The 25,468-nt window shown below is 44.1% G+C and overlaps 1 protein-coding gene across 1 annotated transcript in view; it reads left to right on the top strand.

Moving 5' to 3' along the window:
- ME3 (malic enzyme 3) overlaps nucleotides 1–25,468 on the top strand; it is a 289,196-nt gene that overhangs the window by 247,937 nt on the left and 15,791 nt on the right. The window contains exons 9-11 of the mRNA XM_029602267.1: nucleotides 6,528–6,625; nucleotides 11,564–11,677; nucleotides 16,133–16,238. Of these exons, the coding sequence (XP_029458127.1) occupies nucleotides 6,528–6,625; nucleotides 11,564–11,677; nucleotides 16,133–16,238 (318 nt within the window). The remainder of the gene's footprint in view (nucleotides 1–6,527; nucleotides 6,626–11,563; nucleotides 11,678–16,132; nucleotides 16,239–25,468) is intronic.

The following is a 25,468-nucleotide window of genomic DNA, read 5'->3' as shown; positions in this document are numbered from 1 at the left end:
TTCTCCATTTTTGAACGTTAACAGGTAAATTTTAAAAGCCGCACACAGGCGTTCCATGTCCACATGGTTCCTTGTGCGCCCGCATGGACGTGACGATTTTATAACGCGCGCACCATCATGCGCACGTTATGAAATTGGCTACCTGCACACACATGCGCACCTGATTTTTATATCGGCGTGCACGTGAAGGCTGACTCGCAAGCACAAGGGGTGGGGGGAGAATTTTGTTAAAAGCGAGTGGCGATGCGATCGGGCCTTCCCCGGTTCCCTCCCAGTCCGCTCCAATAAAGGAGCGGACTGGGAGAGAACTTCCTTAACCCCCTACCTACCCTGCCTCCCTTTTCCCCTCTCTGCCCCCACCCCTAAAATCCCTCTACCTAGCCGTTTTTTTCTTTGTTTTTATACTTACCTGCTCTCCTGATGGCACTGTCCTGGCTGGCCCCCGCCCCCAGCCCTTCCCCTTTTTTGAGACCTGGTTCGGTCGTGCAATACTGGGAGATGTGCATGTGGCCGAGGCACTTTGAAAATTCGCATTGCCCAGCCACGCGTGTATCTCCCAGTATTGGCGTGTGTCGGGGTTTTAAAATGTACTTGAAAATGCACACGGTATTATGTTTAATTACAGCCTGCTGTACTCCCACATATTTCTCAGTCTTATTTTCTGCCTCTTCCATTTACTTCTTAGATTTCTCCAATTGACTTTCTTATATATTCATCTTATTCTCCCAAGCCAGCGTCTTATCAGTTATCGAGGAATTCTGAGCAAGTAGGTTGTTGCCTAGTCCCGAAATTCCCTTCCATATCTCTTCTGGAAGCTCTTCTACTGCCCCTGTTATATTCCAAAACTGCGTGGAGGTAGCTGGTCTCTCCTGAGGTAAACCGTCCACTTGATGTTCCTGCTGTCAAATCCTCTCTTGATCGCCCGATGTATCGGAGTCCCCTAGTAACTGCTGTCGCAACCAGCTTTCCACTTCTATGGCTCGCCCTGCGTGCAAGAAGGGTCCAGTGATGTCATCATCCAGCGCCTGCACAGCTGGGACGCAAGCGGCTCCATCCGCTGCTGGATTCCACGAGGGCTCTCTCTGCTCAGGGCTGAGCAAAACACTCAGGTCTGAGAGGACATAAGGGCACAACTCCTCCTCCTCCTCCCAAACTTCCCAGCCACCTCTCCCCAGTGACTTCTGGGAGGAGCAGAACAAAGGAATCTGTTGGACCTGCTGCTGGAGAAGACACAGGGACTGCAGGGGAAGATCCTAGGGCCTCCCTTTTCTTTTCCTCACTATAGGTAGGAATTTAAGAGCAAGACGAAAATGAGAGAATGTAAATAAAGCCCCAGCAGACCCACTGCTATCACGTACTAAAGGTATGTAGAAATGAAAACCATGCTCTTCTGGGTGTTTTTTGTCCTCGTCTCAAGCTTTTTCATTCTATAGCAAAAAAAACCCAAAACCCTCCAACTAGCCAGTAAAGGAAGACTTTAAAGAAGACCAAAGAGCGAGCAGTAATTCTTACTACTACTTTTTGATGCTCCTTGCTCTGTTGCAAGATATTCTAAACTTGGAATACGGGGGGTGACATCTAGTGGTATCGGTGTATAGGAATGTTAGAAATGCCAAGATATTCATGCACATGCTGTTTTAAGTGAACAGTACAGTGAGAAATTCCTTCCTTTTATATCTTGGCCTTAGCATTTTTCCTTGCTCCAGCCTGGACATGACTGAAGCTGGGTACTGTGCAGATGTTCTCGTAAACATCATTAATGCCTCTTAGGATTTCCGAAAGGAAGCATAAAAAGAGTGTGTTTAGATGACCAGTTAAAATTAGATACTGTATCTTTTCCAGGAATCTTCTGGCTTTTCCACCATGAGAACTTCAAGGGAAGACTGGGTCTGGTTGTTCTGAGCAAAACTGATTTTTATTGTCTTTTGACGTGGGAGGTTTCATCTTCCCATTTGGTCAGGGGCCCTAGTAAGAGTAGGATGTTAATTTTCTATATTGTAGAGGTTCTCAGTCTTGACCAGATGGCCAGGAAAGGACTGTCCTTAGCTCTTGGTTCAAACCTTATATTTGATCGTAGCCAAGAAGCTGGTGGATGCCCATGCAGTGCTGGGCTGCAAGCTTTGTTAAAAGGCCAGCATGGAGCTTGCAAACTTCTTAGGGTCCTCTCTCTCTCTCCTAAAAATGCATTTCATTTACTCTCTTGTTACTGGCACCAGAACTGTTTGAATTTTAGCACTGGGTTTACAGACAGTCTTATTATGCAGTTGAAACTATCGCAGCTTGTACTACGACTGGGAGAAATGCCCTTTAAGAAGAGCAGCACAAGCCACAGATTAACATTTGTCTTTTAAATTGCTTTATTTGTTTCAAATGCAGGGCCTGCTTTCTTTATTTTGGGCTTCCAGTGCTTTTAAAGCAAAGACGAAGGGACTCCAGGAACTGAGAACTTCAGAAATATATTTTTTTTTTTGGGGGGGGGAGCAGATAGTCCACCAGGGGTGAATTTCCCAAGCCATTTGTGCACATAAATGGCTGGAATACGTACATAAACTGAAGTGTGAGGCCTGATTTTGCACACACTTGTACATGCACAAGAGAAAAGGCATTTGGGGCGGAGTTGGAGTGGTTACCTTTACGCTTGCACATGCTCCCGATTTTAAAAGGTATGCGCACAAATTCATGCATGTGGCAAGGAGCAGGTGTAACCTTGTGCATGCGCTTTTGCATAATTTTCAAAGTGAATCTGTGTGCATAAGTTTGCTTTGAAAGGTGGTATAACTCGTGCGCATAGCTGCAGCACATCACCGGTGATGTTGCAGAAGCATCTTCTTCAGTTCCCTGTGCTTATTGACTGCATCTCCCCCAGCAGGTTTCCAAACCCCCCAGAAAGTGACTATGGAAACAGAGCTGACCCCTGCAGTATATTCTGGGGTGATCCCAAGAATGCTGTGGGCTGACTCTATAGCTCCCTGTTACTCTCCTTCTAACAAACAGTCGCAGGAACAGGGAATTAAAATACCGTTCTGCATAACAAAGAAGACAATTTAGGAAATGTGGCAAGAAGGCCTAATCTTTGCCTGATTTGCACTTTGCTCAGGTCACGTCTGTCCACAATTGATATGTTTAAAAGATGTATGATTGAGGTGCCTGTCACCCTTTGGAAAGAAAGACATGGAGGAGCAAATGCAGAATTTGGAGCTTTCTTTTGATAGTCTGTATTACAGGCATACTGGATCGGTGTGACTCACATTTGGCTGAACCATCCACACTGATAGATAAGTGCCCTGGCTTTGGATCTGGATAGAGGTTGATTCCTCAAAAAAAAAAATAAATTATATATATATATATATATATATATATATTTTTTTTTTTTTTTTTTTTTTTTTTAAGTAAGAGCTTTTGCCTTTATGTATTGTTGGATTAGAAAGTTTCCTGACATATCCAAGGCCATTCAAAGGAAGAGATAGCAGTTTCTTTTTTTTGGAGACCTAAGGTTTGGAAATTGCTTTTAAATCAGACCTGAGCAACCAGCATGCAATGAACTTCAAGTGACCAGGAAAATAAAAATACTAAAATTAAATTAAATTAAAGCCCTGCAAGGAAAGTCATTCAGAATCTATGTAGCAAACCTGCCACACCGAAATGGCACTAACTCGCAGAATTCAAACTGAAAAGAGAACACTGCAAATATTCCACTGTGCCCTAAAGCACCAGTATACCACCTATTGAGAAAACCAAACAAGCTGGACTTCTACAGATCCTTACGCAGAACCTACATGCTAGCAGAATACCTCACCTTGGTCACACATACTGAACCTCACCAAATACAAAGTAATGTATCACAAATTAGAAATGGAAATATGAAGACAAAAAACTGAATAATTCTTTGTTTTGCTATCCACTCTAGCTTCATTGCCCTCCCTTACTGTTTCCTGTAGACAGGAGGCGAGGTATGTACTGGGTTAGGGAGCAGAGGGCTCTTTGCTTTGCACTGTGCTCTGTCTGCTCCAGACTCATCACCATCACCACACAGGCACACTCTTGTTCTTTGCATGCAGTCTAGGAAGGGAGGGACCAGCGTAGGGAAGCAGAGAGCTGTTCTGATGTCAGAGATTTGGGGCACTGGCTAGCAGAGACATTGGGGCAGAGCTCTGTATGCTCATGCAGTGGACATCCTGCTGTGCCCACAGGTAAAAGCCCTGCTGACTACACCCTCTTGAGCATGATGTCAGGGGCAGCTGTCCCCCATACTCCTTCCCCCCTACATCCTGGTACTGATCTGTGGTATTGCAGTAAGTAGTGAAAATGGGCAGGCTAGCTGGGCATTGCCATCTGTTTATGTTCTCCCTTCCTCAGCTTCTGCTTCTTATTCCCCCCCAAATCTAATTTTACAATCTTCCATCCCCAGCTGGAATCTTTATAGCTTGCTAGCCCTCCCTCACCTCTTCCCTGTCCAGATTAAATTAATTCTCTGGCTGGGGAGGTAAGGCAGATGGTAGCTAAGTTAAATGACCGCTCCCTTCTCCAGTCATACATTGTACTAGAAAGGTTCCCTTCATGTTTGGTGTGACTGTAACACTGTTAATCTAAGCAGTCAGATAAGTAGGATGGTTATTGGAGCTCTGCATCATTGTTGGGGTGCAGGACTCTGGATGTGGTACAGAAATAACATCAAACACGTCTGAAACATTACTGCAGCTCGTCTGCGTTTGTGTATAATATTAAGGCAGCACTCAGCTCATTGTATGGCCCAATAAGATAAAGAAATACACTAAGTGCACTTGGTCTCTTCAGAAAATAAAGCTTGGATTCGCAGTGCATTGAGGTGGCCTAAAGCTTAGCACAGTTGCAGCAGAGATGAGATACAAACAGATAACAGCTCAGTTCCTAATTGCTTAGTTCACAATCTTTCTGCTACCGCGTTCTCGTCTTCTGCCGGGGAAGACGTGTTCCTTCTCTTCCTCCTCCTCTCCCATATTTTCCCTTTCTTCATCCTTGTTTCTCCTTGCCGCTTCATTCCCTAGCCAAGCCCTGTAATACCCATGCCCACTGGGCAAGCCAAGCCATTGTCTCTCTGCTAGCCAGTTGCTCTTTATACTGCTTTTTTTGCCCCAGGAGTAAAACAGAAAATGGCAAGTGAATCACCAGAAGGAAAGAATAGTTCCAGATCACGAGCCATTCTTCAGAAGATGTGGCCAGATCACGGTGACCAGACAATTTCAGAAACTATGTGCCCGTTCATGAGACACATTGTAAGAATTGCAAAAAAGGGGGCTGAGTTTGCCGAAGGATAAAACTTGTGAGCAGCGGCACTATTCGTCAAGGCTTCAGTCCTGGCTACTTGTCCGTTCATGCATCTTTTGTATTTATTGAAGTTCTGGCCTTCACATACACTTTGCTCTGGCTGTTCCCTTTTTGCCATTTCAGTTATAAATTAGTTTCCCTTCTCACTCCTGCGGGGTTATGTGCTGTTGCTGCTTCTTCTAAGAAGTTGTATTAAACTTTTTTTTTTTTTTTTTTAAACGAAGTCTTTCTCAGAACCTGATGTTCACTGGCAAGAGCATGGAGCACCTTTAAACTAAAGCAAGAGCATTTTATTAGAAGCTTAATGATGAGATATGTTATTGCAGTCCATTGTTTCACATAATAAACTTTGACTCAGTGTGTGAGGTCCGTCAGAATGGCCACTTCCTGTGCATAAAGAACCAGGGTTCAGGGCAATCCTTCATGCTTGGATGTTGTGGTGCATTTGCAAATGATGATTCCTTTTTTTTTTTTTTTTTTTGCTAGACTGTGAAGCAGGAGAGAAAACTTTTAAAGTGATGCGTTCATTAAAATAATGTCCTCCATCTTGGAATTTTGTTTATTGTAAGAGGAGTCTTGTTCTTTTCAAATGCAAGGGATGTAAGAGAGCTTCAGGAAATAAGACACAACAGCATATAGAAGCAAGCTGTACACAGCAGCACCCTACTGTTACTAATGTCATACGTGAGTCCTGTCCTGAATAAAGGATTGGGATAGGCAGAGAAATATTTCTTCTGTTGTGTTTCTGCGTAGATCTCAACTATGGCTTGAGCTTTTGGCGCTGCAGATAATGGCAGATTTGGTTCTTTTGAAGGGCTCTGTGTATCTTCGCCAGTGGCTTGTTTTCATGAGCTCATAGCATTCACACTGCCCTGAGCAACAAATCCAACTGCCAGCCTTCATCTTAGCATGGTAAATTAATTTTTTTAGTGCACAGCTCTCTGCTATGTGTACACTGTGTTTTTTTGCCTGTGATGGACCTCCTTGTCATTTTTTAATATATTTAACATATTTCTTGTAGAAAAAAAATCATGGAAAAAAACAATGTAATAGTATTTTATCATCAGAACTCTGTGTGTAATGTGGGGCAAACATTTGACAAAATAATGAAAGAATATGATGCCTTACACGAAAAACTGATCTTGGATACCATAGAAATCCCAAAGTGAATAAAAGAAATAATTCCGATTTGCTGTTGATGCTACCTTTTTCCATTGCTGTAGGTACCGCATCTGTTGCAGTTGCTGGCATCTTAGCTGCACTGAGAATCACGAATAATAAGCTTTCGGACCACAAGTTTGTTTTCCAAGGAGCTGGAGAGGTAGGATTCGGGTCTTGGCCAAACACTATTTCACTGATCTGCCATCCTTAGAAATCGCTGGGGTTCAGGGCGTTTTCCTTTCTAAGTGTGATAGCACTGTGTGTTTTTTCAACTTAATGAATCCTTGACCAAAGCTTAAGGCCCATTACACAGCAAGATACGGTGCTGGGGCTGTCTAAACAATGAGTGTCATTTTGAAAGCCATTTCCACTGGTAAAAGTGTTTTGCCTGCGGAAATGGGCTTTGTGTGTGGGTAAAGTTATGGGGTAGATTTTCAGACGAGCGCGAACAGCCTACTTTTGTTTGCGCTCCAGGCGCAAACAAAAGTACGCTGGATTTTAGTAGATACGCGCGTATCGGCTAAAATCCTGGATCGGCGCGCGCAAGGCTATCGATTTCGTATAGCCTGCGCGCGCCGAGCCGCGCAGCCTACCCCCGTTCCCTCCTAGGCCGCTCCGAAATCGGAGCGGCCTAGAAGGGAACTTTCCTTTGCCCTCCCCTCACCTTCCCCTCCCTTCCCCTACCTAACCCACCCGCCCGGCCCTGTCTAAACCCCCATCCTACCTTTGTCGGGGGATTTACGCCTCCCGGAGGGAGGCGTAAATCCCCGCGCGCCAGTGGGCCTCCTGCGCGCCGGGCCGCGACCTGGGGGCGGGTATGGAGGGCGCGGCCACGCCCCCGGGCCGTAGCCACGCCCCGTACCCGCCCCCAAAACGCTGCCGACACGCCCCCGCAACGCCGCGCGCTCCGGCCCCGCCCCCCGACACGCCTCCCGACACGCCCACTCCGAAAACCCCGGGACTTACGCGAGTCCCGGGGTTCTGCTCGCGTAAATCCGCCCGGTTTTGGGCGGATTTACGCGAGCAGGGCTCTGAAAATCCGCCCCTATGTGCGCAGTGCCGCTATGCACGTAACTTTACCCACTGTGAGGCAAAGGATTCCTGGGACGGGGCTTGCACTTACACACAGGGGCAGGTTTTCAAAGCCCTATGCGCGTAGGGTCTATTTTCAAAAGGCCTGGAGGCGTGCGTACGTCCCAGGGATTGATAAAAGGGGCGTGGGCGGTCTGGGGGTGCGGGGTGGGACAGAGGCCTCTGGCACAGCAGCCATTTGTAGACTTAACTTACAAAATAAAGGGTGGGGGGGATTTAGGTAGGGCTGGGGACGGGTTAGATAGGGGAAGGGAGGGGAAGATGGGGGGGGGGGGGGCCAAAGGAAAATTCCCTCTGATGCTGCTCCGATTTCGGAGCGGCCTCAGAGGGAGTGGGGAAAGCCATCGGGGCTCTCCTAGGGCTCGGCGCGCGCAAGGTGCATAAGTGTGCACCCCCTTGCGTGCGCTGACCCCGGATTTTATAACATGCGCGTGGCTGCGCGCGCATGTTTATTTATTTATTTATTTCAGGGCTTTTGTATACCGAGGTTTAGCAACTAGCCTTCACCCCGGTTTACAGTAGAACAACTTGTTACATAGAACAGCACATGGAAGACTCAGATTAAACCCAATTCTCTCCGACATTCAACCTCCAAGCAACAACTTTCTTTTTACAACCATCCTGGCAACCTACCCTAAGCATTATAAACATCCAGAATTTTCATTATTTCTGATCTCTTCTTTATTGTTAAAAACTACATTTATTTGAATTGATCAATTCATTGTAAATCACACACTTCCCTTTTTGGAAAGTCTACCATTTTACGGGTTAATATACTATGTTAAAGTTACTATCTTTTCTTCTTCTTGCTCCTAGTTGTACAACTCCTTGTTTTATTGTAACTGCATCTATAGTATGTTTAGTACATATTATCTCGTTCTCTGTTACGGTTATCACCCCATTGTTTATTGTAAACCGGCTTGATGTGACATTTTCACGAATGCCGGTATAGAAAAATCTAAATAAATAAAAATCAAAAAAATAGGTTACATCAGACTGTTAGGAGACTGTCCTAGAACTAATCTTAAACGCTTGAACCAGGTCGCGTCAAGTTTAATTTAAAACTTTAACAGTAGTAAAGGAACTCATAAACGAGTTAGTAATAACCAGACAAAATGGCAAAGAGGTAAGCAAGAGGTTAAGGTGGGGGGTGGGGGGAGAGAGAAGGGGGTGGGATAGGGAGGGGAGGGGAAAAGAAGAAAGGACGGCGGGAATGGAGAAGGGGGGAAGAGTGGCAGGGGGGGGGGAGCATAGGAGCTCTTAGTGATTTCATCTTGCACGGGTGTTGTAGATGATGGGGTTGTGAAGTTTAGCCTATGTTATAAAATTGGGCGTAAATTTGTGCGCGACGGGTAGCGCACACAAATGTAGGCCACACGTGTAGGTTTTAAATTCTGCCCCACAACATTTTCAAAAGTGCGCAAATATTCAAAAAACTAGCCACACAAAATAGCAGGTTTAAATATGACCGGGTAGTTTCTTTGAGATCATTTTCTTTTTTTTTTTTAAATTAAATCTTTATTAATTTATATAATTTACATCAAGTGAAAAAAAATTATCCAAAATCATGCAGCTGTTGCATAATAGTGAGAAAGGAAAGAGAACCATCTCAAAGAAAGCCAAAGCACTGAACAGTTAAATAATCCAATCCGCATCAATGGGGAGCCTGAGATCAATTCCAAAGTTAAACTGCATGGGTGCTTTATTTCACCATGGGTCAGAGGATTCAAAGAGATTACTTAATTTCATTAACGACTAGGCAATAGATGGAGCTGAGGCCTAGCTAGTAGTTTTTGGAGGAACATAAGAAATTTCCATACTGGGTCAGACCAAGGGTCCATCAAGCCCAGTATCCTGTTTCCAACATTGGACAATCCAGGCTACAAATACCTGGCAAGTACCCAAACATTAAATAGATCCTAGGCTACTAATGCTAGCAATAAGCAGTGGCTATTTTCTAAGTCAACTTGATTAATAGCAGTTAATGGAATTTTCCTCCAAGAACCTATCCAACCTTTTTTAAATCCAGCTACACTAACTGGAGCCGTGAATCGTTTTTTGTGTTCGTGTCGTTCTTTGTTTTTCGTCCGCTGCTGTCGTTTTTTTTGCGGTTCGGGGGTTTTTTTCGCGAAAAATCATTTTTTGAGTTAGTGCGCGCTATCAAAAAACGTTAGATTTTGTTATTTTTTGTTAGTGCGCACTAACGGGAGTTAGCGCACTAATCCAAAAAACGAATTTTTGTGAAAAAACGGGAAAATCTCAATCATTTTTTGGGGTCCCCAAAACATGCTGAATTGGACAATTTCGTTGAAATTGTCCAATTCGGAAAAAACGAATGCACATCTCTAACACTAGCTGCACTAACCACATCCTCTGGCAACAAATTATTGGTCCTAGAAACAGTCTTGTGCTTTATCCCTAATGTCAGTGTATCAGTACCCCAGAATGTAAAAGTTGGGGCTCAGCATTGGCTGTGCTCAAAATCCAATACCCCTCCTCCCGCCATCTCTCCTATGATGAGGCTTGAGCTCTTTGGCTGGAAAAGAGGCAGCTCAGAGGGGACATGTTAGAAGTTTATAAAATCATGAGTGGAGTGTAGCAGGTAAATAAAGAACAGTTATTATCCCTTTCAAATAATACTAAAACAAGGGGGACCCTCCATTAAACTAAGAGCCAGCAGATGATCAATCTAGAAAGTACTTTTCCACTCCACGCACCATCAAGTTGTGAAGTCTGATGCTAGAGGTGGTGATCGGGGCACATAGCAGAGTTTAAAAGAGGTTTTGGCCCAGCATGTCAAGTCTTAGGTTCTTACTGAGAGGAGATTGGTGCTGGAGGAGGGAGTGGTGTTTCAGAAGGTATCAGGGTTGAGGTGGTGGAAGATTTGAGGTGGGGATAGTACTGGAGCAGCCTTCAATGAAAAAATAACTAGAAACCCTTGATGTACAGAAATATTGTTGCAGTAAAAATATTGTCACCACATATTTTGTGGGCCTCCGCTCGTTCCCAATCAATGTTAGCAGCAGGAGAGAAAGAACGCATTGAGCTTCAGAAACGTTATCCGTATCTTTATTTGAGAGTTAATTCTGTAATTCTGTTCATTCTTGTTGAAATTTTTCCTGGGTTTCACACTCTCCAGCGATCTCAGATTTAATAGGTAAAACTGCCTTGGAGCTCATCATTTCCAAAACTGACACCCGAGAAACTCAAAGCGAGCTACAGTTTATTTTAACTTTTCAACAGAGGCAATGCTTTTATTTCTCTTCCTTACCCTGCTAGCTTATATATTATTTTTCACTTTGGACATGATTTTATTCTACTGCTTATATATACATATATATATAATTTTTTTTATACATCCTATTGTGGCTGATCTGCAAATGTTGATGTGGGAAATGTACAGAACTCCATCTGCCTTGTCCTACACTTTGATGAAATAAACCAACTGAAGGTGGTGGTTATATTAGATTGTAAACAAACCGGTAGGAATGGACAATAGAACAAAAAAAGTGTGGTTAAGCCTATAAGTACCAACTACACTGCAATTATGCTACATGAAATGAAACCTCAGACATTTGTAACTCTCTTTTCAGAGAACAAGAGAGTGAGTTCCTGTTTATTTTACTGTTTGCTTGTGCTTCGGTTATATTACAGCGCTTCCTTGCGGAGCATAGGAATTAGCTTGATGTGGCCACGCATGTTTTAAAGGGGATTTGGCGAGAGATAGACTGTTCTACCTTCTGGCACAAATATGGGAAATGCTGCTTAGCATATCTGAAGGCTCTCAAAGGAAACAAAGTCCCTCTGTGGGTGTATAATAATATATAAAAGAATAAAATGGCAGCACTACTGTTCTGTTAGGCGCTCTTTTCAGATATTTTCATTCAGCCCTCATTGCACAAATTTATAGAGGTAGATATGTACCCGTGTGTGTGTGTGTGTGTGTGTGTGTGTGTGTGTATGTATGTAATTTGTATGTGCAATTGTTGTTTTGCTCTGTTTTCAGGCAGCCATGGGAATAGCTCATCTAATCATCATGGCCATGGAAAAAGAAGGTGTTCCCAGGAAAGAAGCAATCCAGAAAATCTGGATGGTGGATTCAAAGGGACTGATTGTCAAGGTAATTCTGGCTCTTGGCTTTTATTGCATGCATTTGGTTTTGATGTCATAGCTTCTTCCTCCTCTTTAGGACTTCCAGCTCATTTGGAAGCAGGACTGGGATCTGGTGGCATAAACATTCATTTTCCCCCCATTTTATATTCGTTCCCTACTTACTCTAGTCCAGTCACTTCAGCGAGAAGGGCCTCGGCCTAGTGCCACGCACCAAGGCTCCTTCCTGAGCCCTGCAATCCCAGGCCCTAAATCCCGTGACTAGGTTGTCGCCACTGCACAATAACCACGACGACCCTCCAGGGGCTGTGAATATTGCCTCAGCAGCAACCTCAGCCCTAGCTGATCCAGAGAGCGAAACACCTCACTCAGGAATCAAACCCAGGTCTTTCACTTCCATACGGTGTGTACAGCAGTCTCTGGGCCAGCCTCGAATAGGGGTTTTAAAGTTGTGCTGCCTCTGTTCAAAAGAATATGGAGTTAAGTAAAGTACAGGCTCTATTATATGACCCTACAGAAATAAGAGTTTGTTTCTTCAGTGTCCTTAATGGTCATACCATGGGCAAGTGACTAACAAGCTGATGCTTGAAAAATGGCTGTAATTTAATATAAATGGGCAACAGTGCTTATTAAAAGAACGCTATACTCTCTCTGTGCTAATACCATGTAGTAATTATATGTTTTATCTTAAGGTATCCTTTTTTGAATTGCTTTAAAGTCTTCCCCCTGTAATTCCTCTGAGTCCTTATGAGCAGACAGGTCCAGAATGCTGACAGGTTACTTGCACGGAAAGGAATCGGATTGGTTTGTGTGATGTTTTCTGTAACCTCTCGGCCACAATGAGTCAGATCCAGTGAGAGAGAGACAGGACAGGCAGTTAGATCCTTTTTTTTTTACTTTCTGTTAACATGGTTTCTCTCAAGCATGCAGGGAAGTTTTGGTGGCACACCTTTAAAGATTTAAAAAAATTGACCAGCGTACAAATGTTCTGGCCCTGATGAAAGCTGGATTCTGTGCAGGTTGTGCATAACAGAGCGTATGTATGAATTAGCTAAGGATATTGTGTTGGTCCAATAAAAGATCTCATGACGTACAAGCAGTCCAAAAAGAGAGGTAAAATAGCAAAGCGATACTGGAGGAGTATTGCAGCTTCTTACGTGTACCTTTGTCAGTGGCAGCATTCACCAGATTCATGCAGGTGAGCTGGGCCAGGACGGGAGAGGGAGGACACGTTTTCCTGCCAACTCCTGCTGAAAGTCTGTAGGAGTTAAACACCTAGCAAGTCTTCGGGGACCAATGTAGCATGCAGCTTTGTATATTTCTTGTACCTGCTCATCTCGTCTTTCTACTTTTGCTTTTTTGTCTTTTTTTTTTTTTTTAATGGTCCAGTTTTCCTGAAGGAACTGCAGTCACAGAAAGCAAACATGCATGGAAAGAAAGAGAAGACTTTAGTTTAATTACAGTTGATTGCGTGTCCGTCCTTTCAGCCCAGAGTGAGTTACAATGGATATAGTCACCAAAAAGGGAGATTTGTATCACAGACAAATTGCAATTATCACTTACAGTAACTCTCTCAATTTCCTTCTACCCCAGCCTATCCCACCAATTCACCTCCAATCTCGTCATCCCTCTACCTCATCAATATACGGTGTGTTGATATTGTTCAGTGTCGACAGTCTTCAGCCAGAGATGCAGTCTTAATGTTCTGTGTCTGGCTGTTGGCGCAAACACCTGCAGCCGAGCTGAGATGGCAGGAATTGCAAATGTGACCATGTGTAAACGCGGTGTACATTTAATATGCTCTTAACTAAATGCATAGTGATGGAGGGGAGATCTCAAGAGAGTGGGAGTGGTTTGAAATAAAGGGTTGAAAATGCTTTTGGTTTCCCAGGTCAACATGATACAAGTGCCCTCATTCACACAACCCAGTGAGTGCCCTTCCCCCCACTCCCAAAACCAAACACTCACTTGGGTTGTGTGAACGAGGGCAGTCTGTTCTCCCATCCCTGGAGGGATCCCCCACCAGCCAAACAGAGCTGATCTTTCATTTTACTTGAGAAGGTCTGGAGAGCAGGAGAAAAGCTTTCTAAGACCAACTTCCAGTAATTACATAAAACTAGGAAGCGTGGAAAATATGCTCAGATTTTGTTGTCACCTACAATTACAATCAAGCCATGAGCATGTTCAAACCTTTTCTTTTTTTTTTTTTAACAGAATGAATTATAGCAAATATTCCAGGTTTAGCTAGTTTTGCTTTGTGGAAAAAGGTTGCAGGCTTTATAGTGCCATTCCATGTGGTTTGATGTTGGTTATACTGTGCCTTTGTAATTTGATGGGAAAATTGACCACAAGCACAAACACGGCTCCGTGTATCTAATACATGTACATGCATATTCATCCACCTGGCTACTTGTCAGAATGCTCTGCTTTACTTAAACCTGAGAAAAGGTTTCTGACTCATGTGCCATTATTCCTTCTTTGGTACTGTCTAACCTGTTGATGCCATGCAGAATGAAACAGACTTGTGTATCACACTGCGCGCTCCAAAAGTGAATTAGTGCATTAATTTCAGTTCAGACCATTCATATTGCTCCCCTGTTCATGTATGTGGTTCATTCTTAGTGACTTCACAAAATAGCTGCTAGGAGAATTCCTCTAGACCTCAGGTCATTATTTCTTATTTCTCCATGGAAATAAAGGTCACCCCACCGATCTTTCCCTTCCCAATTCCATTGTAATGTAATCTGTGAGTCACTCGTATTTTCTGGCTAATATCTTTTACCTTGACCTGTTTGGACAGGAGGACGGGTGTGTTAACTCTAGGGATGTGAATCGGTTTTATAAAGAATTGAAATATCGTACGATATTTCTTAATTAGTTATATATCAGTAAAAAAGCGAAACAAACATTTTTCCCCCCAAATTTATGTGAAAATCATTTTTCACAAAAAAAAACAAAACAATTTGCAAGAAAATGAGATTTTCTCACGGTCAGACGAACCCAAAAGCGCAAACGATTGGGCACCCGATTCACATCCCTAGTTAACTCGTGAAAGCTAGTCAAGAAAGGTATTTAGTCAGTCCAGTAGAAAGGAATCACTTTATATTATTTGTAAAGCACGGGCGCTAAATGCTATGTTTATTTTACCTCTGTTGCGAAGTATTGTTGATTGTCAACCGATGTGGTTACTAAACAAATGTCGGTATATACAAACTACAAATAAATAAATAAAGTATTGGCTAACAAGCTATTTCTCCTTGAAAAGTTCACTCTTACCCCAATCTGCAGTATTCCTCCTATCACATAACAGGGGCATATGTACAAAACCATCCAGCCAGTGCAATCATTTCAGTGACAGCACAGGACCCGGAACCTAGGGGGGTTCTCCAGGCCCTACTAGGCCACCAGAGATTGACAGGAGTCACTGCCCTGGGGAGATCTGAAGGCCTATGGGGAGGGAAATTTCTTTTTTTAAAAGGGAGGGGCAGAATTTGGGAGGAAGGGGCCAAGCCTGCCCAGAGACTAATTCTGATTTATATTCCCATTTTCAATCACAGGGGCCACCTCAAGGGCTGGCGACAGAAGGAGGGTGGCGGGATGCAATAAGGGTGTCTGACCCCTACTGGGGGGGGGGGGGATTACTTTAAAGCTTGACCCTGGGAGCGTCAGGGCACACAGAGTCCCAGTGCTCCTCGGGAAAGTTGTACCTAACTTTGTATCAAATAATGTGGTTTGTGATTTTTGAGGCAAGTCATGTTGTTTGATTTACGTGTTTTAAAACGGTAATGAGTTGTTTTGCATGCAAAGCAGCTCATTACTGTAGCTGCAATACCGGGGGGGTGAAACAGCGCATGTTTTTGCTGCTTTAAGGCTCTTATGTGGTCTTAGTTTGTACCTGAGGCAATGGGGGGCGAAAAAATTGTGCAAGACCACAAGGAGTGGCAGTAGGATTTGAATCCTGGCTTCCCTGGTTCGCCGCCTGCTGCTCTAACCACTAGGCTACTCCTCGGGTGCTTCTGCCATAGCTTTTTTGACTGTATCATTACTTAAAACAGTGCATTCAGTAGTTGCAGAAGGTAGCCTTACATGGCTCTCATCCCTTATTTCTTTGCCTTTTTCAAATTCCTTCTGTGCTTCAGTCAGAAATCCCACCATTTAAGATGCTTTGTGTTGCATTAGGGGTTTTCACATTATAAAGAACATTCAGTAGAATTGTTAGGACCAGGTTTAAGGATTCGGCAGAAATACCACCATGCCTTTTTCATATTTGTTTTGTATGGTTTTCTCTTATGTCTAACGTATGCTTTAGGAAGAACTTGCTCTGCTTCAAAATTCTGCAGGTGAGGTAATGTCTGCCCAGGTTTCGAGTGCTCAGTATTTTTAAGATGCAGGTAATAAGGAGCATATGAACTGGGGTGCTTAGAGCTGCCTCGGAATGCTGATATGTCACCCGGTGCTTTTGCAGGGACGGGGTAATCTAAACCATGAAAAGCAGATGTTTGCACAGGACCATCCACACCTGAAAACTCTGGAGGAGGTGGTGCACACCCTGAAACCCTCAGCTATCATAGGTACAGTACAGCTCTGTACAGACCTCACACTCTTGTAAATTGAGTATTTTATGTGATGTGCCTTCTTCCATAGGCAGGAAAAGCAGAAGAATCAGCTTTTTATAATTTGTCGCCTGGGAAAGTCAAATTAAGAAATGCCATGCTGGATCAGATCAGTGGGCCACTGAGCCCAGCATCCTGTCTCTGACGGTGGCCAGTCCTGCTCACTTGGAACTAGGCAGCAAATCCTAGTGAGGAGATGCATTCGCTGCTGATCACTCCTAGCAATGATCCCCAAGTCTCCCCTGTACCCTATTAACTGGTTCCACACTACTCATGATTTTATTAACCTGTTTCATATCCCCTCTGTCATCTTTTCTCCAAACTGAGGAGTCCGAACCAGTATAGCCTTTAGGGGAGCCACCCTATCCCCATTATCATTCTTGTTACCCTTCTCTCTATCTTTTCTTGTTCTTCTGTATCTTTTTATGGGTTGGGGTGACCAAAGCTGCACATAATACTCAGGGTGTGGTTGCACAGTGGCTTTATATAATGGCATTATGGTATTCATAGTGTAGCGTTTTCAGTATAAAGCAGAATTGCTTAACTGTAACAGGTGTTCTCCTAGGACAGCAGGATGTTAGTCCTCACACATGGCTGACATGTGTTGGGCTTCATCCGATGATGTCACCCATGTGTGAGGACTACCATCCTGCTGTCCTAGGAGAATTCCTAGCATTCTATTGCTTTTTTTGACCACTGCTGCACACTGAGTTGAGGATTTCAGTGTATTGTCCATAAGGACTCCAAGGTCTTTTTCCTGAATGGTAAGTTGTAATAATGAACCCAGCATTGTGTGCATATAGTGGGTAAGTTTCAAACCTATTGAGACACAGGGAAGATAACTTTCAAAACTGCTCAAATTTGCAACAGTATTTTATAACATGCGCGCAAGTATGCACAGGTTCTAAAATGAGTGCATATGCGCGCAAACATGCCCGCATATGTAAAAACAATGAACTGCAGCATCCAGATAAGTTCCAGTTTATCTGGCAAAGCCACTACTCAGCTGGATATATCTGGAAAGCACTATTTTTCTGTTCAAGTAATGCTTTTCAGACTTATCCAGTTGTGTAAAATGCCAAAGCCTGTAGCCCCCCCCCCCCCAATCCAGTTCTACCGGTGCCTGCACCTCTGGACAAAGGCTGAGCACCTAGGGTTCCATCCCCTGTAGCATACTGTGAGGATGAGGGTCCCTATGATCCCTGGGGGGATGATTCAATAGAGTCCTCCTCAGAGGACTCTGATGGTCTCCCATCAGACTCTTCTCCTCCAGATGAACGAAAGAAGTCCCCGCCTGAAGACTTGACCTTCACAGGGGTTGTGAGAGTGATGGCGAAGGCCATCCCATTTCAACTTTTGACAGAGGAGATGCCAGGCACAAAATGCTTGATCCTCCAGTTTGTGGAGCCTCCTAAGGAGATTGTGGCAGTCCCCCGTTACACAAGATCCTTAAGGAGTTGCTGCTGAGGATATGAGAACAGCTCCTCACAGTGCCTCCCATTAACAAGAAGGTGGATGGAGTCTACCTCATCCAGAAGGTGACTGGATTCGATTAGCGTCAGCTGCCTCACCAGTCCATGGAGGTCAAATCTGCTCTCAAGAGGGCCAAGCGCTCTCTGACTCATTCTTCGGTGCCCCCGGGGAAGGACCACAGAGTGATGGGCGCTCTTGGGCGGAAGGTGTTCCAAGCACCATGCTTATTGCCTGCATTGCTGCCTACCAGCTTTGTGAGCTAGTACTTGTGAGACATCTGGAAGCAGGTGCAGGAAGTGGTTGAGCAGCTGCCTCAACAGCAGCAATACACCCTCATGTCACTGGTGCAGAAAACACGAGGTTCATGCGACATATGTTGTTTTCGAAATGGCATTGAGAGTCTCTGCAGTTGGAATTGGCGCCAGCAGAATGGCATGGCTTCGGGCCTCAGATCTCTGCCTGGGAGGGACAGGAATGACTTGCTGACATGGTGAGTACTGGAGAGGATATCTTCAGAGATCGGGTGAGGGATGCTGTGACCCAACTTTTGGACCATCATGAGACCCTCCAATAATTCTCTACCAGTACTCCAGACCCGTCCTCATTCATGATACTGTCAAGACACGGGCCTAGGAATTCTTTCACCAGAGGAAGTACTATCTTCCGCCACCTCGCTCCTGTCAACACCATTAGGACTCCTGTGGCCATCCCAGCCAGCTCCTCAGTCAACTCTGGGGACAGGGTTTTGACCAAGCTGTAGGGAGTATAAGCCAGTTACCTGTATCTAGGACAATGTACCCTCCATCAGGGGCAGGCTGCGGTTCTTTGCGAACCAGTGGCCCAGTGTAACCTCAGACCAGTGAGTTCTGTCCATAATCTGCCAAGGATACCAATTGAATCTATTGGGTGTTCCACCAAATTGCCTTCTATACCCACATTGGAGGCAGTTAGCACATCAGGAGGTGCTAAAAGCAGAGCTCTCCTCCCTCTTAATGGTCAGAGCGGTCTAGCCCATACCACCAGGACAAAGAGGGTGGGGATTGTACTACATGAACTTCCTGATTCCAAAGAGAAAAGGAGGACCTCATTCCATCTTAGACCTAAGGGCCTTGAACAAGTTTCTAAAAAGAGAAAAGTTCAAGATGGTTTCTCTGATCCCCTTTTTGTAAAAAGAGGACTGGCTATGCTTTCTCGACCTAAAGAACACATACACTCATATTGAGATCTTCGCAGGCCATGGGAATTATTTCAGATTTGTGGTGGGAACCAGGACTTCCAGTACCGAGTGTTGCTGTTTGGCCTCGTGTTCGCCCCACGGGTCTTCACAAAATGCCTAGCCATGGTGGCAGCGACCCTCTGCAGACTGGAAGTGCATATTTTCCTATATTTGGATGATTGGCTGGTCAAGAGCTCGTCTCAGACAGGGGGCATCAGGTCCATGTGCTTGACCATTCAGGTGTTGGAGTCACTAGGGTTCATTCGCAACTACCCAAAGTCCCATCTCATCCCATCACCTCTATTGGATTTCATTGGAGCCCTGCTAGACATGGCTCAGGCCACGGCCTTTACATAGAAACATAATGATGGTAGTAAAGGACCAAACGGTCCATCTAGTCTGCCCAGCAAGCTTATGGCAGTATCTGCCATGCCATACAAGTCATTCCCATACTTATCAGTTTCCCACACCATTAAAGTCAGGGCCCTTATTTGACTCCAATTCCCTGTTACCTCTTGCTGTTGAAGCGGAGAGTAATGTTGGGAGTTGCATCAAAAGTATGAAACAAGTTACCCCATCACTCTTTACTTCATTTCCATCCTCTAGCCTTTAAAGATCCACAGTGTTTTTCCCATGCCCCTTTGAAATCTTTCGCTGTTTTTGTCTTCACCACTTCCTCCAGAAGGACATTTTCCTGAAATGCTCCCTGAAGGTTTTTTTTGTGACCCCTAGTTCTACTGATTTCTTTCCAGTGGAAAAGGTTTGTTGATCGTGCATCATTAAAACCTTTCAGGTATCTGAAGGTCTGTATCATACTTCCCCTGCACCTTCTCTCCTCCAGAATGTACATAGTTAGGTCCTTTAACCTCTCATAAGTCATTTGATGGAGACTTCCCACCATTTTTGTCGCCCTTCTCTGGACCACCTCCAACCTGTCTCTGTCCCTTGTGAGATACAGTCTCCAGAAGTGAACACAGTACTCCAGGTGAGGCCTCACCAAGGACCTGTACAAGGGGATTATCACCTCCTTTTTCTTACTGGTTATTCCTCTCTCTATGCAGCAGCCCAGCATAATTCTGGCTTTAGCTATTACCTTGTCACATTGCTTCGCCGTCTTCAGATCGCTAGACACTATCATCCCAAGGTCCCTCTCTTGTGCCGTGCACAACAGTCCTTCACCCCCCATCACAGACAGCTCTTTTGGATTACTACACCCCAGATGCATGACTCTGCACTTCTTGACATTAAATCCCAGCTGCCATATGTTCAAGGTTCCTTAAATCACGTCTCATTCTCTCTATTCCTTTCAGTGTTTCCATTGTGTTGCAGATCTTGGTATCATCTGCAAATAGATAAACTTTATTGTCTATCCCTTCCACAATGTCACTCACAAAGATATTGAACAGAACCAGTCCTAACACCATCCTTGTGGCCTCCAGTTAACACTGTTCTCTCTTCAGATTAGGTTTGATTTACCATTACATGCTGTCTTCTGTCCATCAACCAGTTTGTAATCTACGCCACCACCTTGGTACTCACTCCCAAGCTTCTCATTTTATTCACAAGTGTCCTATGCGGGACTCTATCAAAAGCTTTGCTGAAATCCAAATAGATCATGTTGAGTGTTCTTCCTCAATCCAATTCTTTAGTCACCTAATCAAAAAAAAAATCAGATTTGTCTGGTTGAATCCATGCTGCCTCGGGTCCAGCATGTCTCCTGATTATAGATAGTTCACTGTCCTTTCCTTCAGCAGAGTCTCCATTATTTTTCCCACCACTGAGGTGAGGCTAACCAGCCTGTAGATTTTAGCTTCCTTTCTGCTAGCATTCTTGTGAAGCAGGGCCACCACTGCTCTTCTCCAATCACTCGGATCTGTTGAACAGGTCATGCAGAAGACCTGCCAGTACATCTCTGAGCTCCCTCATTATCCTAGGATGAACCTCATCCTGCCCCATGGCCTTGTCCACTTTCAGTTTTCCTAGCTGTTCCCATACATTCTCTTCTATAAACGGCGTTTCATCTACCCTATCTCCATCTGCGGTCTTGTCAACCAGCAATGGTCCTTCTCCAGGGTCTTCTTTAGTGAACATCGAACTGAATTATTTATTTTCACTATTTCTTCATCTCTCTGCACACAGTGCTCCTTGTCACCTTTCAATTTTACTATACCACTTCGGGCCTCCCTTCTTTCTCTATTATATATATATTATATGTGAAAATGTTTGTCTCCTCTCTTTTACCTCTTTCTGTTCTGCCAGAGGGCTGCTGCCTAGGCGACCATTGCGGCAGAAATTCAACAGAGCCAGCAACTGTCAGCCTAGCACATGTTGAGGCGGCTGGTCCTTATTTCTGTAACCGTCCATGTTACTCCCTTGGCACGTTTACACATGGGCAGAATCCAATAGACTCTGAGATCACAGTGGTGCCAGGCCACTCAGAGCCTCCAGGATTGCATCCGAGTCACCCTGTCTCTCTGGGACTCATTGTCTTGGTGGCGGGTACTTTACAGTCTGGAACAGAGGATCTCGTTTTGGAGTCTCCCCACTCAAATTGCCCTAAACATGGATGCATCTTCCCTGGGGTGGGGAGCTTATCTAGATGGGCTCGGTACCCAGGGTCTTTGGTCCACTCAGGAATGTTCTTGTCAAATCAACTTCCTGGAGCTTCAGGCAATCAGGTACGTGCAGTGGGCTTTCAGAGATCGGTTGTCCAACAAAGTTGTCCTGATCCAAACCAAGAACCAGGTAGTAATGCGATATGTCAACAAGCAAGGAAGCTAACTACTAATGAAATCAGATGGTGAAATCAAATATTATATGGTTGGATCTGTTGGTCAACATGAACGAATTGTATGACTACACCAACGCTCATCCATATATAATAAATTTAGACGCTCACTCTGCAATATCCTCACAAATACATTTATCGTAGCATGACCATCATACTAGGCATCATCGTATTAGCTTGCGCTTTTTAAGACTCAACCTTACTCTTAATCATAGGTCATTTAAATGGAAAATCCAACAAAAGTCCTTTTTTTTTTTTGAGAATTTTTTTATGCTCTTAAAACTTCAAATAATGAAATACTTAGCTTAGCTAATGCTGTATCAGTCTTTCAAATGAATTCATGACGGTCCATCATCTCCCAATGAAAACTGGTAACCCGACACGGGGCCGTGTTTCAGACTGCTAGTTCTTTTTGCTAGTTCTTTTTTCAAGGGTAGTATTCCTGCGTCAAAAAAACTTATAGGTAACATCATTCATTTCATATCGCAACAACCAATTCATTATTCCCAGATCGACAGCACTTCCAGGGTACTCACATGGATGTTTCAAAAATGGCGGTCCGGCGTTTCAATTCAAATCTTTGTTCTTATTTCCGGGAACCTCCGGAACTGGCTTAAATACTATTAAAATGATGTCACAAAGCTCCTCCCCTCCTAAATAAGGGAATACCATTCAACGGAGGCATTTAAACCAGCAGGTGACAGGGTTCTCAATTTAAAAATCCATTGCTGCTCTTTCAGAAGCATCAATGGATTTAACCGTGTCACCTGCTGGTTTAAATGCCTCCGTTGAATTAGCAGTCCGAACTAGCAGTCCAAAACACGAACTAGCAGTCCGAAACACGGCCCCGTGTCCGGTTACCAGTTTTCGTTGGGAGATGATGGACCGTCATGAATTCATTTGAAAGACTGATACAGCATTAGCTAAGCATTTCATTATTTGAAGTTTTAAGAGCATAAAAATTTCTCAAAAAAAAAGGGACTTTTGTTGGATTTTCCATTTAAATGACCTATGATTAAGAGTAAGGCTGAGTCTTAAAAAGCGCAAGCAAATGCAATGATGCCTAGTATGATGGTGATGCTACAATAAATGTATTTGTGTGGACATTGCAGAGTGAGCTTCTAAATGTATTATATATGAACAAGCAAGGAGGCACAGGATCCTACCTCCTGTGTCAGGAAGCAGTCCAGGATTTGGTTGTGGGCCCTGCCCCATGGGATGGTATTCAGGGCCATGTACCTGGCTGGGACAGAGAATGTGGTTGTGGATAGGCTAAGTCAAGCCTTCAGACCCCACAAGTGGTCCCTGGACCAGGGTGTAGTGAATCACATATTCCGCCTCTGGGGGAGCCCAGTTGTAGATCTTTTCGTGTCCCCCTGCAACAGGAAGGTGTCTTGGTTCTGCTCCCTGTACAGGTCAGACGACAAGATCAGGGCAGGATGTGGCATCTCAACCTCCATGCCCTGTTGCTCACAGCCTGGATGTTGAGAGACTGATTCTGTAACCAATTGATCTTTTAGAAGATATGACTTGGGTCCTGGTGGCTTCTAGAAATCCTTCCAAAGAAAGTCCTTCGGACTGAATTGGAGGAGGTTTTCCATGTGATGTGAGCAGAAGGCCCTAGATCCGTTCTGCCCCACACAAAAACTGCTTGATTACAGTCTATGCCTATCAGCGGCTGGCTTGAAAATCAACTCAGACTTTATCTGAGTGCAATTGGTGCATACCACCATGGTGTAGATGGTATGCCCATCTGTGTACAGCCTATAGTTGTACATTTCATATGGGGCCTGCTTAAGTTGAAGCCTCCCCTTAGGCTTCCTGCTGACTTGGGACCTCAAAATGGTGTTAATTTCGCTGATGAAAGCTCCTTTTGAGCCACTGTGCACCTGTTACTTGAAGTACCTGACTTGTAAGGTCATATTTTTGGTGGCAGTCATTTTATGGTGCAGGGTCAGCGAACTCCAGGCCTTAGTGACTTATCCGCCTTATACTAAATTTTATCACAACATGGTGGTCTTGTATATGCACCCTAAGTCCCTGCCTAAGATGGTGACAGATTTCCATCTTTACCAGTCAATTGTCCTGCAATATTCTTTCCCAGGCCTCATTCGCTCAAGGCAAATGAGCATTGCAGAGTTTAAATTACAAGTGAGCCTGGAGTAGACAGAAGCCTATAGATGGTCCACCCAACTTTTTGTTTCTTTTGATAAGAATAGGTTGGACAATATCAAATTAGCTAGCGAATGCATCTCCTTCTGTTATGCCCAGGAGGGACTGCATCTTGGGGGTCATGTCAAGGGTCATTCTGTCAGAGCCATGGCAGCATCTGTGGCCCACTTGTGAGCAGTTCCTGTGGAGGAGATTTGCAAGGCTGCGATGTGGAGTTCTTCTCACACATTCACATCACATTGCTGTTTGGATAGGGATGGCCGATGAGACAATAGGTTTGTCGTCTGTCAATTGGAACCTGTTTGTGATGTAGACCCCAACTCTCCCAACTTAGGGCCCGTTGTCTGGGTTCAGGCTGTCTTCCCTTCTGTTACCAAAAGCACCGGTATTGTTGTGCTGGTTGGCACCTGGTTAGGTGTCTCTTGGTTCCTTTTTGTGTTGGGGAGCAGCCTGTAGCTGTGTGAGGACTACCATCCTGCTTGTCCTCAGAGAAAGCAGAGTTGCTTACCTGTAATAGGTATTCTCCGAGGACAGCAGGATGTTAGTCCTGACGAAACCCGCCCGCCATCCTACGGAGTTGGGTTTCTCCTTTTTTTTTTTTTTTAAATCATAATTCTATGTTAGGAAACTGAAGAGAGACCCCGCATGGACACATGGTATAGGGCATGCTGGGTATGCTCAGTGTGCCTAGTCAAAGTTCTAGAAACTTTGACATAAGTTCTCTGCATTGGGGCTCCGTCTGATGTCACCCATGTGTGAGGACTAACATCCTTCTGTCTTTGGAGAACACCTGTTACAGATAAGCAACTCTGCTTTATGCGTGTAGGCTGAGGCTTCTAAAATAGCATGTATTTGCATAAAAAATCTAAATAAATAAATATATACTATTTTACATGCATGAGTGCTAGTTTTTACACATGCAACTTTTGAAAATTCATCTTGTAAAATACGAATTTATGCACATAAATGGCTTGTTATAAAATTGCCTGGTGCTTGTGCCCATCAAAATATGTGTGCAACCTACTTTTATGCATACCAAAAACTAGGTGTTCCAGGGTGGAGTTGGGATTTACATGTAGGGGGGGAAATGTATTTGTTATTGTATTTGTATGCTATTATATTTTTATATGTTACTGTATTGATGTGTTTTGCTGATGTGAGCTGCGGTGGGTCCTTTTTGGAGGAAAACAACATAAATTTAAAATTAAATTGAAAATGCGAGTTATTTCAGATAATTTTCAAGTAAACTTACACTTAAGTTTGTTTTGAAAATTGGCTTGCTTTAGGCATTGTTGAAATGCATAATTTATGCGGGTTATTTTAAAATTACCTTTCCTGTTAGGATTTCATTTTTATCTAAGTAATAGAGAAAGTGGTGGTACAACAGCTATCTTCTTATTTGGAAGATGTGAAAGGGTTGGATGATTGTCAGTCAGGATTCAGGAAGGGATATAGCACCGAAACAATCTTGTTTGCAGTAAATGAAGAGGGGTATGCGTTGTAAGGATAAAAGGGGATCAGTGTTTATCTTATTAGACT

This window comes from Rhinatrema bivittatum, chromosome 5 (assembly GCF_901001135.1).
Source record: "Rhinatrema bivittatum chromosome 5, aRhiBiv1.1, whole genome shotgun sequence".
Lineage (NCBI taxonomy): Eukaryota > Metazoa > Chordata > Amphibia > Gymnophiona > Rhinatrematidae > Rhinatrema > Rhinatrema bivittatum.
The sequence above is the reverse complement of the archived record's forward strand: the minus strand, read 5'-3'. Positions and strand labels throughout refer to the sequence as shown.